We start from the raw sequence: 16,430 nt of genomic DNA, 5'->3' as shown, positions 1-16,430 counted from the left end.
AATTCTAAAGACATCTGTTGCAGCCGTTAGTCGGCTCCAACTAAAACAGCTGGCTAGTATAAAGAGGTGTGTGGCTTGGTGATCAATCAGACATGGTTACCAGACTTCAGTCGCTGGAGAAAACATTATAGAATGACCACATCTGCAATAGTAAGACAGGAGTTGTCATCAAGTATCAATATTATATACATTTTGAAAAAGAATATGCTAACAGGAGAAGGAAAATATGTGAACTAGGAAAGGAACATTCAATGAGTAAGAATTTGTCAGTGAGCTGGCTCTTCGGTAGGCATGTACTGAATATTCTGATATAAGAAAATGATTTATGGGGTGATCTTAATTTTGTGACTTATCATTAAATTTACCCATCAATTTAGCTCCCCTTGTTCTGATTCAATGCTCATTAGGCAAATTCTATTTTGGAACTGCAGATTTTACTATAGGAGGGGAATAAATTGGCCAGTATACTTGCGAATATCTGGTCTCCCTGATAATTACATTTCTTCTGATAACTGACATCAGTGTCTTGTGAGCATGACTAGTATAGCTCAGTCACACTGAGCCTAATCTACCCATAGACCCTGAAAGAAAAATCAGAATTAACTTGGAAATTGAGTAACAGACCATTGTGGTGTTACCATTACAGGTAATATAAACCTGTAAGTCTGACCTGAGTGGTTAGCTGTTCTCAACAGATGATTGATTTTCTAAGTTGTTGTATTATAACCTATGATGTCTTAGATCAGCACTTAATAAATTGGTAGTCATTTGGAATTTTTATGGTAGAAATATCAATCCAGGGATGCCTGGGTAGCTCAGTCAGTTAAGCATCTGCATTTGGCTCAGGTCACGATCCCAGGGTCCTGGGATCGAGTCCCACATTGGGTTCCTTGCTCAGTGGGGAACCTGCTTCTCCCTTTGCCTGCTGTTCCCCCTGCTTGGGCACGGCCACTCTCTCCCTCTCTCTGACAAATAAATAAATAAAATATTTTTAAAAAAAGAAATATCAATCCATAAATTCAAAGCTGAGCTAAACCATATGTAAGTACTTGGGAAGTAATTCCTTTTAGCAATTTTTACTTTACTAATGAGAAATCTTGGAACCCAAAAAGCTTAAGTGATTGGCTTAGGATTACACAGCAAGACAGAATCTAAAGCTTCTCATTAACTCAGTAAAGGAGGGTCAAAAGAAAAATAAGACTCCACTAGTAATTTCTAGGAATTCTAATAGAACTGGTAGAAATAGCCAAATAGTTTAAAAGAAAGAAAGAAAGAAAGAAAGACAGAAAGAGAGAGAGAGAGGGAGGGAGGGAGGGAGGGAGGGGGGGAGGGAGGAAGGAAGAGAAAGAAGCCAAACAGTGGTTATTTCTTGATACAACTGTAAATAGGTGCCATCGAATAAAATGGAACAATGTACAGTTAAGAGATAAAAGTATAGTGCCACCAATTAATAAGAATGGGTAAAACTAACTCATGTTTTTAGTACAAGGCAGAAATATAAGATATTAGCTTTACTACAGCAAAAATAAAAAGCAAACTTAAAAGTCCTTTAAACAAAGAACACTCCTAACGAAATAAAGCCACTTGTCTTAACATCCCAAATGAATTTTTAAATTCTGTTTAACCATTCATCATCCATACCTATTACAAAGAATGAAACCAAATTTCAGAATGCCCTTAATATGCAAATGATTAATAATTAACATTCTTTTATTTTTTTTAAGGATTTATTTATTTGAGAGAGAGGGAGAGGGAGACAGAATCTCAAGCAGACTCCACATTGAGCACAGAGCCTGACCTCATCATCCTGAGATCATGACCTGAGCCAAAACCAAGAGTCAGATCTTAACCAACTGAGCCACCTAGGCACCCCAACATTCTTTTAATACTAGAACTACACGATCCTTTTTTGCACTCTAGAAATCCCCAAAATTTTAAAAACAGAATTTTTCATAACTCATTTAGTGGCATAAACTGACTGAGTTAACATGGCATGAGGCTATTCACAGTCTTTATTTATCCCACATAATGAACTACTGTGCTTTACTTGGTGGTAAATTGCATTTATATTAACAATATGCACACTTAAAATAGAGGTTTTCTGAGAAAGGCAAAAAAGATAAATTATATTAGTGCAGTATTTTCCCCCCATAAATTAACTTTTTATCTCTTTATTCTATGTAGTCAAGATACAACATAGGCAAGTAACCTAAAAATTTAGCTTCAGTAATAGACTTACACATTTCGGCAAGATATAGGCTTGAGAAAACCAACTTCATTTCCAGTAAAATGTGTTTCATTGCCACCAAAATCCTTACAAGTTATGTTGGGTGCTGGAAAACAAGGAACTAAAGGCAGGAAGAAAAAAAAAAGCAAGAAACCACTGTTTTTCTGCAGAAAAGGTATGTAATCATGTTTAAGACTAGCAAAAAGCACAAGAAAATACAAAATTATAAAACACCACCTCCCAATATAACACCTAACATGAGACTTTAGATAGGAATATCTAAACAAAGGATAATATGATATAGTGGTCTCAACACAAAAATATAAGAATTGTCACATTGGGTTCAATGCATGACCCTTCTAGTTCAATCTTCTGCCTCTGACAAAGGTGACAAGGAAAGAACTGTACGGTATTACTGCCCTTTACTCCATCTCTAGGGTAAAGAATACTTCTCAAATTTTTGTTGGCAACTCATTGGGTAATTCATTAAATTTAACATGATGTGATAGTATTTTCAGTTTATATTAACTCTTGCAGAAGACAGTTATTATAAACTAAAATTCTTTTCATCTACTCTAAATAATTTTCTTTTTTAAAAGTTGTTTGTTCATTTTATTTGTTTATTAAGTAATCTCTATGCCCAACATGGGGCTTGAATTCACCACCCCAAGATCAAGAGTCACATGTTCTACTGACTGAGATAGCTAGGCGCCACCCCTCCCAGATTACTTATTCCAAGTGTATTTGTTTCTCTATTCCCTCTAGGAATTGATGTAGCATACCATTTTAGCACTTAAGCGTTTTTGATCTTTACTCCTATCCCAGATGACATAATAAGAGGAAGTAATACAGAGCTTACTATGTGCTAGGCAGGAGCTGTCCTGAAGCCTTTATAGCCTTATTGTATAAAGATCTATGTGCATTGCCTTTTTCAAAACCTTGCATTCCTTGTAGATAAAAATAGCACTAAGATCACCTACTTCATAGGACCATTGTGGGGATTAAATATGGTATAAAGTACCTAGTACAAAGCACAGCATACAGTAGCTATTCAATAAATGTATTGCCTTTTCCTCTTCACCATTTCTGATTAAAAGGTACTAATGCTTTTAGGCTAGTTTCAGACATCTCTATGTTTAGGATCAATAATTACAGGATTGTGTTGTTGTTTTTTTTTTTTTTTGAGAAAATGAAAATAGAACCTTGTATAATAGTCTAAAAAAAACCACAGAAGCCTAGAGTTTTATCATGAAAGGAAAACGGTATTCATTTTCTGTCTACTTTATAATTATCTTATGATTTCCAACAAATCATTGTCCTTTTATAGGCCAGAGTAGTACACTGAGAAAATGATGTCGGAAAAAAAATGTAAAATTACTTTACACACTTTTGTTGGGTTATTGAAAGTTCAAACTATATCACCTATAAACTTAATTTATTTAATGTATTTACATGTCCAAAACCAGGTATTTACACTAAAAGACACAGATTCAGTATAAATGAGAACCATTTATATGGTTCTCATTTATAACAAGCAAAAAAGTAATAAAATGAAGGGAAGACAAAGAGTGAGGAAATAATATACAGTAGACTCTTGAACAACACTGGTTTGAACTGCATACATATATGTGGATTTTTCTCAGTGACTACAACACAGTACTGTAAATATAGTTTCCTTATAATTTTCTTAATAACATCCTTTCCTCTAGCTTACTTTATGTAAGAATACAGTATATAATACATATAACATACAAAATGTGAGTTAATCAACTGTTATCAATAAAGCTTCTGGCCAACAGTAGGCTATCAGAAATTAAGTTTTGGAGAAATCACAAGTTATACACACACTTTCTATTGCACAGGGGCCAGCACCCTAACCCTTTGACTGTTCAAAGGTCAACTGTACTAGGAAACAAGTAAGAGAAGACATTGTAATTGAGCCCCAAATTTAGATCAGAGCTTCCTGATAGTTAAGACAGAAAGCTTTACAGAGCTTTTGTGGTATAATTCAAAGACAGCATTCCAATTCACCTCTAAGTGACTGCAGGAACTTGGTTTGGTTCATGACCCCAGGGAAACACAGAGAAAGTCCTCAATAAGAAGGTTTACAAAACATAGAGGTTTCCCACACAACCATTTCTTGACTCCAGATATAAGCAAGGATTTATAATCTACAAAGATAGGGCAAAAGTTAACAGACAATTTATATGTAGCTGTTTGAACACCTGCCTTGATACTGGGATAAAATGTATTGACTTTTGTGAATAAATTATTACCACGACCCTTAGGTGGTATCTCTTGAAAATCTGCCATCTTAGGTCATGTCTAGCACTATATAGTAGATAACTCAAAATTGAGATTAGCAAATGTCCGAAATGCTTATATTCCATGTTATTGACTGAAAGAAGATCAATATGCTCTATTTCAATGACCAAGGGCAATTTTGTTCCCCAGGGGACATCTGGCAATATCTGGAGACATTTTGGGTTGTCACCTCTGAGGAGCTGCTACTGCCACCTAGGGGGTAGAGGCCAGGGATACTCCTAAACATCCTACAATGCAGGGGTGCCTAGGTGGCTCAGTCGTTAAGTGTCTGCCTTCGGCTCAGGTCATGATCCCAGGGTCCTGGGATCAAGCCCCTCATCAAGCCCCTCATCAAGCCCCGCATCAGGCTCCCTGCTCGGCAGGAAGCCTGCTTCTCTCTCTCCCACTCCCCCTGCTTGTGTTCCCTCTCTTGCTGTCTCTCTCTCTCTGTCAAAAAATAAATAAAATCTCTGGGTGCTGGGTGGCTCAGTCGTTAAGCGTCTGCCTTCGGCTCAGGTCATGATCCCTGGGTCCTAGGATCGAGCCCCGCATCGGGCTCCCTGCTTGGCAGGAAGCCTGCTTCTCCCTCTCCCACTCCCTCTGCTTGTGTTCTTGCTCTCGCTCTCTCTCTCTCTGTCAAATAAAAAATCTTTTTTAAAAAATTATTAAATAAATAAATAAAATCTTAAAAAAAACCAAACCATCCTACAATGTATAAAACAGCCTCGTCACAACAAAGAATTACATAATCCAAAACATCAACAATCCCAAGGTTGAGAAACCCTGCTCTAGACCAGTGGTCTTCAAAAAATTTTACTCGCACACTTCCTAAAGTAACTTTTTACAACTCTGTACTCCCTTACACACTTAAGTTGATATCTAAAGTTTTTCATCATGGACTTAAATGGTTGGAAAAAATATAATTTCCAGCATATTATAAATATTGCCATTAAATGTTATAGAACGCTTTACAATGGAATCTAAACACTACAACAATTAAATAGCCATCATCATCCAACAGAGAATGGATAAGAAAGAGCTCCTCTTGAAAATTCAGAAATTTGGGGGCACCTGGGTGGCTCAGTCAATTAGGCATTGGACTCTTGATTTAGCCTCAGGTCATGATTTCAGGATCTAAAGATCAAGCCCTGTACTGGGCTTGGTGCTCAGTGGGGAGTCAGCTTCACTCCCCCTCCCTCTGCCCCCCACCCCATGAGCTCCCTCTCTAATAAATAAATCTTAAAAAAAAATAAAATTCAGAAAATTTACATCAATTTTAGGAAAAGTAAACACATAGTATCTGAGAATCTGGAAATCAATTCCTTTAAAGACACCTGTTATGGGCTGAATTATGCCATACCCCCCTCAAAAAAAAGATATGTTGAAGTACTAATCTTCAGTACCTCAGAGTATGACCATATTTGGAAGTACGGTCTTTGCAGCTTTAACCAAGTTAAAATGAAGTCATTAGGGTGGGCCCTAATCCCATAAGACTGTTGTCCTTATGAACTGGGGAAATTACATGCATACCTAACAGGAAGAAGATGATTTGAAGACACACAGAGAGAATGCTATGTGAGGACAGAGGCAGAGACCAGACTGATGCAGTTACAAACTAGGGAATGCCAAGGATTGCTGGCCACCATCAGCAGGTCAGAAGAAAGGAGGATAGATTCCACCCAGAGTTTGAGAGGGAGCATGGCCCTGCCAACACCTTGATTTCAGATTTCTAGTCTCTAGGACTGAGACCGTCAATGTCTATTTTAACACTCTTATAACAGCCTTAGGAAACCAGTTCAACAATGATACCTGTTTACCTCTTGGAAAGCTCTGTCTACCTCCAGGAGTACATGTACTACTAGAGTTTAGGCATCAGGCATATAAATCAAAGAGATGTCTGGTTTAAAAAGTTACTTTTTTGCCTTGATGAGGCCCATTCCACTTCCACAAACAAGTGACCTGCAAGAAATCTATAAACACAAGTTTTTCCTAAAAATGGATCTTTAATTTTTTTAAATCCTCAAAATAGTAAGTTCTGGATTGGCAAACTGTGTCATTAAACAGAATTCTATTGCTAATTTTTTTTTAAAGATTTATTTATTTATTTATTTATTTGATAGAGAGAGAAACAGCGAGAGAGGGAACACAAGCAGGGGGAGTGGGAGAGGGAGAGAAGCAGACTCCCCACTGAGCAGGGAGCCCGATGTGGGGCTCAATCCCAGGACCCTGGGATCATGACCTGAGCCGAAGGCAGATGGTTAACCGACTGAGCCACCCAGGTGCCCCTCTATTGCTAAATTTTAGATAATCTTCCTCTAAATGTATTACCTTGCACTTACTTGCTCAGTTTGAAGCTGTCACTTTCTTGTCTTACAGCCAGATCTTGTGAGATCTTCCTGCAGACTATCTAAAATCAGATCTTAGAGATATTTGCAATGCAAAACACTGTAATTATGATTCCAGTTGGGGTTATTGTCCAATACATCTTGCCTAATAAAAATCCATTGTTTTTTGAGATGACAGTTTCCTGTACATTTAAAAAAAATCAAACATTGATAGGTGAGTTGAAAAAAGGCCTTATAAGAATATTAAATACTAAGAAATCATACCTTTCTATTTTCAATTAGATACTATTAATTGTTCAAACAATAAATTTTGACAATTATAGTTTTCAATGGTATTTTATTTCTATTATAGGAAATGATTTATATTTGACATGAGATATATGAGAGAAAAATGCTCAATGCTCTAGGCTCAGAACCTCAGGAAAGCTACAAACAGTGGAAAGAGGTACCAGAATGAAGAAACCATATTGCTAAAAGGATTCTAAGGTTTGAGAGAAGTATGAGATAATTATTTCAAGGGATGAAAATTATATACTTTAGTGAGGAAGGATAAGCTGCTGCTCCAAATATATACAAGATTACATGAGAAAATAAGAGAAACATCAATACTGATTTAATCAGATTTCTTTGAAGTGAACTCCAAAGAGCAGGACTTCAGAACTGGACAAATCTGGGTTTAGTCCAAACTCTGTCAACTTAACGAGTTTGTTCCTTTGAGTAAGTTACAAAACCTCACTGAATCTTGTTTTTGTCATCTGTGAAATGTGGATATTATTCTTGTAATGGTATTGGGTATGTAGTAAAAGCATATGGTGTGTAAAGCATGATACTTGATTACAGAAAATGTTCAACAAGTATTAGGTTCTCCACTCTAGCAAATTAGAGAACTTCAATATTGAGAAAACGAAGAATGAACCTGACATGAGAAATGAATATAACATTGGGAGTGGCTGTAACACTAAGGGAAGATTTTGTGTAATGAAATTAATCAAAAAAAGCCCACAACCCTAGAGTTTATTTTTACATACTTCATGGTAATTTCTTTTGACCCTTATTTTTTTTTCAAGTTAGTCCCCATGCCCAATGTGGGGCTTGAACTCATGATCCCGAGATTAAGAGCTGCATGCTCTACTAACTGGGCCAGCCAGGTGTCTCACTGACCCTTATTTTTAAAAAACCCTATTAAGTAGACAAAACTAGTAATATGTTCCTTTTTTTTCTTTCACAAACATGAAAACTAGATTCTAAGAAATTAAATGACTTGACAAAAGCCTTATGAGTAAGACTCTGGAAATCCTAGGTTAACACTCATTATTTCTTAATCAATACTCTTTCCATTATACCATAAATTCCATGCTTACACTGATTTCAGGAACAAGCAAAAATAACAAATCAATATGATAAGACTAAGAAAGCCGGTTACCAATAAATGTTAACTAGTAGACAAAATTAAGCAACATGCTACAACCTGAAAACTACTCAATTCTCAGATTTCCTGTAAAAAAAGTTTTGCTCTGGCCAATGTCTGATTTAAATGGCATCAGTTTTTTTTTTTAACTTTTTTTTTTAAAGATTTTATTTATTTAAGAGAGAGAGAGAGAGAGAAACAGCATGAGTGGGGAGAGGGTCACAGGGAGAAGCAGGCTCCCCGCTGAGCCGAGAGCCTGATGTGGGACTCGATCCCAGGACTCTGGGATCATGACCTGAGCCGAAGGCAGTCGCTTAACCAACTGAGCCACCCAGGCGCCCTAAATGGCATCAGTTTAAACCAGTAAGTACACAGTATTTCTTGATTATAAAAAGTAGCATTATTTTTTAAATGGAAAAAAGCTATCAGAAATAAACAATGACGTTTCATAATGATCAAAAGGACTGACCTAGGGAGTTAAGTGATTTGGGATCCTACTCCAGTCTGGACTATAGTTTTGATCTGTCAGATTTAAGGGTCAAGACCTGATCTTAGGATCCTGTACTGCAAAAAAGTATTATAAAAACATTACTTAGGGTCATTTGATAAAATTAGAGTATGGATGGTAAACTACATATATTAAATTTACTAAAGTTTACAGCAACTAGAATCTCTATTCTTAGGAAAAACACACATAGGAGCAAAATACATACAAACTGAGAGAGAGAGAGAGAATGCATGAGCATACAATGATAAAACAAGAATAATAATGTGTTTACAACTGGTGAATCTGGGCAAAAGATATATGGGTGTTCTTTGTACTTTTTTTTTTTTTAAGATTTTATTTATTTACTTGTCAGAAAGAGAGAGAAAGAGACAAAGAGAGACAGAGCATAATCAGGGGGAGCAACAGGCAGAGGGAGAGGGAGAAGCAGGCTCCCTGCTGCGCAAGGAGCCTGATGCAGGGCTCAATCCCAGGACCCTGGGATCATGACCTGAGCCGAACGCAGACCCTTTATCAACTGGGCCACCCAGGCATCCCTCTTTGTACTACTCTTATTCTTGCAACTTTTCTGTAAGTTTGAAATTATCTCCAAGTAGGGGCGCCTGGGTGGCTCAGTCAGTTAAGTGTCTGACTCTTGATTTCAGCTCAGGTTATGATCTCAGGGTCCTGAGATTTAGCCCCAGTGTCAGGCTGCACGCTGGGAGTGGAGTCTGCTGGAGATTCTCTCTCTCCCTCTGCACCCCTCTCCCCCTCACCCAGGAAAATGTGCATGTGTTCACACTCTCTCTCTTTAAAAATAAATAAAAATAGGGGCACCTGGGTGGCTCAGTCGGTTGGGCATCTGCCTTCGGCTCAGGTCATGATCCTGGGGTTCTGGGATTGAGTCCCGCATAGGGCTCCCTGCTCAGGGGGAGCCTGCTTCTCCCTCTGCCCCTCCCCCCCTCATGCTCTCTCTCTGTCTCATTCTTTCTCTCTCAAATAAATAAATAAAATCTTAAAAAAAAGATATTTTAAAAATAAAAATATTTAAAAAAGACATTATCTCCAAATAAAGAGTCTAAAAATAACACACTCTTTGCATAACTAATTTATATTGTTAGAAGTTAGGGTAATGGGTTATCCACTAGGGCAGAAGAGTGAGTATAAGAGAGCATGAGTGGGCTTTTAGTATGTTAATAATGTTATTTCTTGATTTGGAACATTCACAAATGTGTTCAGCTTGAGAAAAATCATTTGAGTTACACTTCTGTGTACTTTCCTATAAATATATTTCAATAAAAACTTAACAAAATAAAAAAGACCTGCCAAAGGACCAGAGCAAAATTTTCTAGAGATGGAATCTAAATACTTTTGTATTTCACTGATTGGAAAATTGAAAACACTTGCCTATGTATGTCTGTACAATGTAGACAGAACACTCTTTTAGGGCAGAGATTGTGTCTTCTTTCATATATTATTTATACGTAGTAGAAGCCTGCCATGTAATTTTTCTCAATAAATACAGTAAATAATTTCCCAATAAATAATATCCTATAATATAAATTTTCATTAAGGTAATTATCTTGATCCATTTATTTTAATCAATTTAATTATCAAATTATTTATTACAAATCATTTCTCAATAAATAAATATGCTTGTTAGTTGGCACTGGGTTAAATGGAAACTATTTTTCTTTTTAATTGTAAGAGTTTATTTGAGCAAAAATCAATCTGAATTGGGCTGTGCCAAACTGGAAGTGGTTAGAGTGCTCTACCCACCTGCAGGAGCTAGAAGACTTCTATAGAGAAATGGAAGCAAAGCAAGGAAGTTATTTGATTGGTTATATCTTAAGAAGGTATTTGCCTTATTTGGAAAGGTCTCACTGACTTTTTGTGATAGGTTGTCCTTAGGGTTTTTATTTTTTATTTTTTAAATTGAAGTATATAGTTGACACACAATGTTACAATAGTCTCAGGTGTATGACATAGTCATTGGACAAGTCTATACATTATGCTATGCTCACAAGTGTACCAACCATCTGTTCCAGACAATGCTATTATAATACCAGTGACGGAAGTCACTGGAAGTATGCCGTACCTGACATCCCTGTGACTTAATTCATTCCATAACTGGAAGCCTGTACTCTAATTGGGAACCATTTTAAGATCACATTAATTTAGGGGCACCTGGGTGGCTCAGTCGGTTAAGCGTCTGCCTTCAGCTCAGGTCATGATCCCAGGATCCTGGGATCAAGCCCCGCATGGGGCTCCATGCTCCGCGGGAGGCCTGCCTCTCCCTCTCCCACTCCCTCTCTTGTGTTCCCTCTCTTGCTGTCTCTCTGTCAAATAAATAAATAAAACCTTAAAAAAAAAAGATCACATTAATTTAATGTTACAGTTGAATTACTTTGCCTTTGGTCCCAATTCTTTTATCTTGAAATTACCCTCTTGTAAAACATTGTTCTTATCCCTACCCAAAAAGCACTGTTAAAGAAAATTAAACTTGGGGCGCCTGGGTGGCTCAGTTGGTTAAGTGACTGCCTTCGGCTCAGGTCATGATCCCAGGGTCCTGGGATCGAGCCCCGCATCGTGCTCCCTGCTCGGCGGGAAGACTGCTTCTCCCTCTCCCACTCCCCCTGCTTGTGTTCCCTCTCTCGCTGTCTCTCTCTCTGTCAAATAAATAAAATCTTTAAAAAAAAAAAAAAGAAAGAAAATTAAACTTAGTTTGAGGATTCTGTAATAGTCCTTCGTATACACAGTGAAAAAACAGAGGAAGAACAATCTTGGCTGGAGGCTGAGAAAGACCATTTAACTCACACTTTTCACAACTCCTAATATTTTTCTCCTGTTAATCAGTTCCATGTTAGGACCCAAAAACATGTTTCAAGGGTCATTTAGATGTCCTCTCTGATCAGGACTTAGAAGTGATTCACCATGACTACTCCACTAGCCCTTGTATGTTTTTAAAAAGGCAATTAAAAGAAAAACTTCCCACGGACAGACACAGCCTCATGAGCACTGGGCTGGGACAGCAGAATCTATCCCAGCTCTCAGCTAGATACTGGTGTCATGTACAAATTGTACATCCATATGCAGCCACCCTGTGACTCATCTTTGTCTCGGAAACTTTATTTTCTTCTTAAAATCATGACAATGATTTAAAGTCATTTATTTATTAATCTACATTTTATATATGTTCCCACATTTAATATGGTACTTGGTTTCTTCTCTCCAAATGAATAATCATATCATTCCCTTTTATAGAAAACCTTCCTTTTATTGTCCTGTAGCTCTTTGACTTACATCAACTATGAGTACTTACCTGATAAGCCATGATAGTACCATAATACCTCTAAGTCCTTTTACTTCCTATTAGTCTGATCATTTGATTTTTTGTGTTTATAAACTTACTTATCAATAATTGCACAAGTGGATTCAACCTTGTTTTACACAAGAGACTCCTAAATGAAGAGCAAAGCTCTTTTGGGCAGAAACTATTCTTTTTAGTTGCATAATTTCCTTCAAAATCCTCATAACTGCAAAGAACCCTATAGGCTAGAAAACGCTTTTTTGAAATAGGTGGCTGCCTGCTTCCTAATTTAGATACCTGAGTCAAACAGTACTCACAGATTTCTAATATCTCTCATATAAATGGTTGAGTATCTGAAAGCTGAGTCTTCGTTATATATGTTAACTCTATTCTGTGTTCCGAAAGCACAATATAAAAGACTGAAATGTAAAACAGACAAATCAGAGTATACTTATAAATTAACTAAAAAAACAAAGTTCCTTTAACACATCTAAATTAAATATATGTATACATATTAAGCAATATTTACTATACAAATCATATATATACATATATGTAAAACCTATTACTGTTTATATGGTAAAACTTCACTACTTCAGAATAGTAGCTAAATGCCAATTATAAAAGTTTAACACAATTTATTTTCAAGTATCTTTGTTGACTATAATTGGGCTAGTAGTGTGCCAAAATATAAAGATATAAAAAGATAAAAGAAGATCTGCTTTTTAAAATATATATGGGGGAGCCTGGGAGGCTCAGTCGTTAAGCGTCTGCCTTCGGCTCAGGTCATGATCCCAGGGTCCTGGGATAGAGCCCCGCATCGGGCTCCCTGCTCGGCAGGAAGCCTGTTTCTCCCTCTCCCGCTCCCCCTGCTTGTGTTCCCTCTCTAGCTGTGTCTCTCTGTCAAATAAATGAAATCTTTAAAATAAATAAATAAATAAATAAATAAATAAAATATATACGAATTCATAATCAAGAGGTCAATTATTTGAATATATTGAAAAACATGGAAGTGTTTTGCTATAAGAAAAACAATTCCTGGGCGCCTGGGTGGCTCAGTTGGTTAAGCGATTGCCTTCGGCTCAGGTCATGATTCCAGGGTCCTGGGATAGAGTCCCTCATTGGGCTCCCCCTCCACAGCAGGGAGCCTGCTTCTCCCTCTCCCTGCCACTCCCCCTGCCTATGCTCTCTCTCTCTCTGTCAAATAAATAAATAAAATCTTTAAAAAAAAGGAAAAACAATTCTTTTAATCTCATTTACATAATGAATCTGTTTGAGAGACTTTATTTAAAAAGAAAATGTCAATTACTATCTTATTTCCTGCCTAATACATAAAACAATCAGTATATACTCAATAGGTGCTCTTTTCTCAAAATAATACCATGTAACTGCCATCATTATGTACGATGCCAAATAAGAAGGCTAAATAGTTCCAACATACATCTGTCTGCCTCCCTTCCAACACATACCCCTATAGAAGAAAAGACCACTCAGAACAATTCATTAGTTTTTATCTGGCATTCTACATATTTTAGAATTTAGAAGCTCCCCAAAACCATTAGGCTGAGGGTGGTATCTATTATCAAAACATCTCTATAATACTTAAAAAAAAATATTGATGCATATTTAAAATCCTAACTGTACTGTTTTCATACTTAGGATGTACCTAAGTTTATTTTACAACTGTATAATATGGGTGATACAACTTCTCATTGGACTTAACAGGGCTAAGAGTCCCATTTTAAGTTCTTTTCAAGTAATTAAAAATCTAAGAAGCATCTCTGCTTAAGCTACATAAACTGATTTCAAAGGTTTTAAAAAAAATGAATGAGTATATAAAACTCTCCAGTTCACAAAACTAATAACATTCTTCTTAAATTAAATATTAACAACCCTTAGCCAGTTCTCCAAGTTGTTCTAGAAACTGAATGTTTTAACTCAAGAAAAAGCACACATTTATTAGTTTTAGTGATCATACACTGACTTATGAAGTTATGTTTCAAAAATTGTTTTTAAAAACATGTTTCTGGAAGTCTTACCATGAGCTGTGTAGTTTGTGCAGTTAACTGGTTCTTGTGTAGCATCATTTATTTTTGGATCTTTACAAATATATGTGAGAAAAGTTAAGGAAATATGAACCACATCCCAACACAATACATTATCATCTTATCTTTAATATCTTGTATTATATACTCATGTTTACATTCACACGTCAAAAAAAAAGCTGTTGGTCCAAAGCAACAAGCACAACCACAAATATACCTTTAGCATTACTAAATACTACTTGAACATTAATTTATTACAGGAAAAGTATATTAACTTAATACTTATTAAAAGCTCTAGCAAAGGATGCCATCCTTAAAGAACATCAGTCAGCATAAAGCATAAAGGAAAATTGGAAATTAAAATCTTTACCAAATTATTGTAAGAGAGCTTCAGGTTGGAAAAAATCAGTTTCCAGAGATTTGACTGAACTAATTTATGGGGCCCCACAGTATTGTCACATACATAACTTCATGTAGCACAAATAACCCTGTGAAGTAGATAGTATTATTCCCATATCACAGAAGCACAAACTGAGGCTCAAAGTTTGAAAGACCTATCCAAAGTCATGTAATAAGTGATAGAGAGTAAAATCAGGTTTCCTGATTCCAAGCCTAGAGTGCTTTCCATTAGACTGCAGAGAAGATAGTTCTTTTAGGTGAGTCTACATGGTCTCCCCAACAGGATCTTAAGTTTTGAAAACAGGTATAATAACTGTCCTCTAATTTCAAAACACGCGCAGGCGGCTTTTGTTTCCTAAGTATTTTATTGTCACTAAAATGGGATAAATAAGGTTTTCACAAGATGTCTCTGGAAACAGAGAACCTGACACCTGTTTAAGGTTTTTTAAGCACTACTGGAAACTTCATCTTCATGCCAGGAGTAACAGACATTTTCCAGTTTTCATCACCAAATGCTCAGCCCAATCTCTCTAAGGTTCAAATCGTACAACTCTTAATACCATCCAATTATTTCTTCAAATCGCTCTGACATTTTTGCCAAAGAAGACTCAACTTACTAGGTCTGTGATTCTCAAACTCCAAGCATAACGGTATTCAGTAAATTAGAGCTATTGTGTAAGCATCTAATAATGGCTGCCTCTCTCCAACCTACATAAAAATAGTATATGATAGAATTTTCTTAATTTTAAAATTTTGTCTCAAGTCTTTCTTATATCTCTGGCTTCTGTTATTAATTTTTCTGCTCTACAACTTCTATAAAATGATCTAATTTTGTACAAAAGTAGCTATTTTGACTGTAACTCCCATTTCATATGGATCATCAGAGCTATTAAAATGAACAGATCCACTTAACCCCTTCAGCCTGTTTCCTCATCTGTAAATAAGTAACACAGATAGTCCTTACTATGTGCCAGGCATCGTTCTACGTGATTCACTTGCACTACTTTCTCACAACAAATCTTTAGGTTGGTACCATTGTTATCTACATGTTTACTCAAGAGAAAACAGAGTTCAGATAACTGGCCCACAGTTAGAACACGGAGGAGTATGCCCCTGACAGTCTGGCATCTCACGGAGTTTGACGATGATGTAAGGTAATAAGCAAAGAGTTAATGATAACTGGGCAATATACAAGGAATATATCGTTAACTACTTATTTGTCTCCTCCCCCAAGTCAGCTAACTTCTAGGGTGGAGCCTATCAATCTTTTTATTACTAGTGCCTAGAACAGGGCTTGGCATACTTCAGGATCTAGGTGTTTGTTGAACAAATAAGCTCACCGCTAATTAATTAATTAATAATAAAAACTGGTGGATCAGAAGAGGAAGCGCTAACAATCTTTTTATTACTAGTGCCTAGAACAGGGCCTGGCATACTTCAGGATCTAGGTGTTTGTTGAACAAATAAGCCCACCAGTAATTAATTAATAAAAATTGGTGGATCAGAAGAGGAAGAGCTAACAATCAGTAAAATCCCAAGGAAATCACGCTGTCCTTCCCACCCCCACATCTTTTTTCACATCCGAGAGTCCGTCGGTCATTAAAAGCCACAAGTCACCAATCCCTTAAACACAACCCTGGCCCCTGTTGAGGGCCGCGACCCACTCGCCACCCCTAATCTACCTCACCCCCAAGGCGGAGGGGGGGCTCCTCAGAGAGGATATTGTCCCAATTTGAGGTCCTCGCACTTAAGCGTCTCCTCGCCACCGGTGGCGGCGATGGCAGCAGCTCCCCAAGGTCCCGTGGTGACTGACACGAACCACAGGACACCGAGGAGCTGGGGGGCCACGGCCCCCGGAGCAGCCGGCCAAGTGGCCGCCATGCTGGGGACCGGCGCGTCCCCCACCAC

General features: G+C 37.1%; 1 protein-coding gene across 1 annotated transcript in view; it reads right to left on the bottom strand.

Moving 5' to 3' along the window:
• The window catches only part of TM2D1 (TM2 domain containing 1), a 46,956-nt gene extending 30,526 nt beyond the window's left edge, over positions 1–16,430 (bottom strand). The window contains exons 1-3 of the mRNA XM_025871743.2: positions 16,246–16,430; positions 14,118–14,191; positions 2,240–2,348 (exon numbers count right to left, since the gene is read on the bottom strand). Coding sequence (XP_025727528.1) covers positions 2,240–2,348; positions 14,118–14,191; positions 16,246–16,403 — 341 coding nt within the window. The 5' untranslated portion in view covers positions 16,404–16,430. The remainder of the gene's footprint in view (positions 1–2,239; positions 2,349–14,117; positions 14,192–16,245) is intronic.

This window comes from Callorhinus ursinus, unplaced genomic scaffold (assembly GCF_003265705.2).
Source record: "Callorhinus ursinus isolate GAN/ISIS: 27379988/994484 unplaced genomic scaffold, GSC_fseal_2.0 scaffold9, whole genome shotgun sequence".
In the NCBI taxonomy this organism is placed as follows: Eukaryota; Metazoa; Chordata; class Mammalia; order Carnivora; family Otariidae; genus Callorhinus; species Callorhinus ursinus.
The sequence above is the reverse complement of the archived record's forward strand: the minus strand, read 5'-3'. Positions and strand labels throughout refer to the sequence as shown.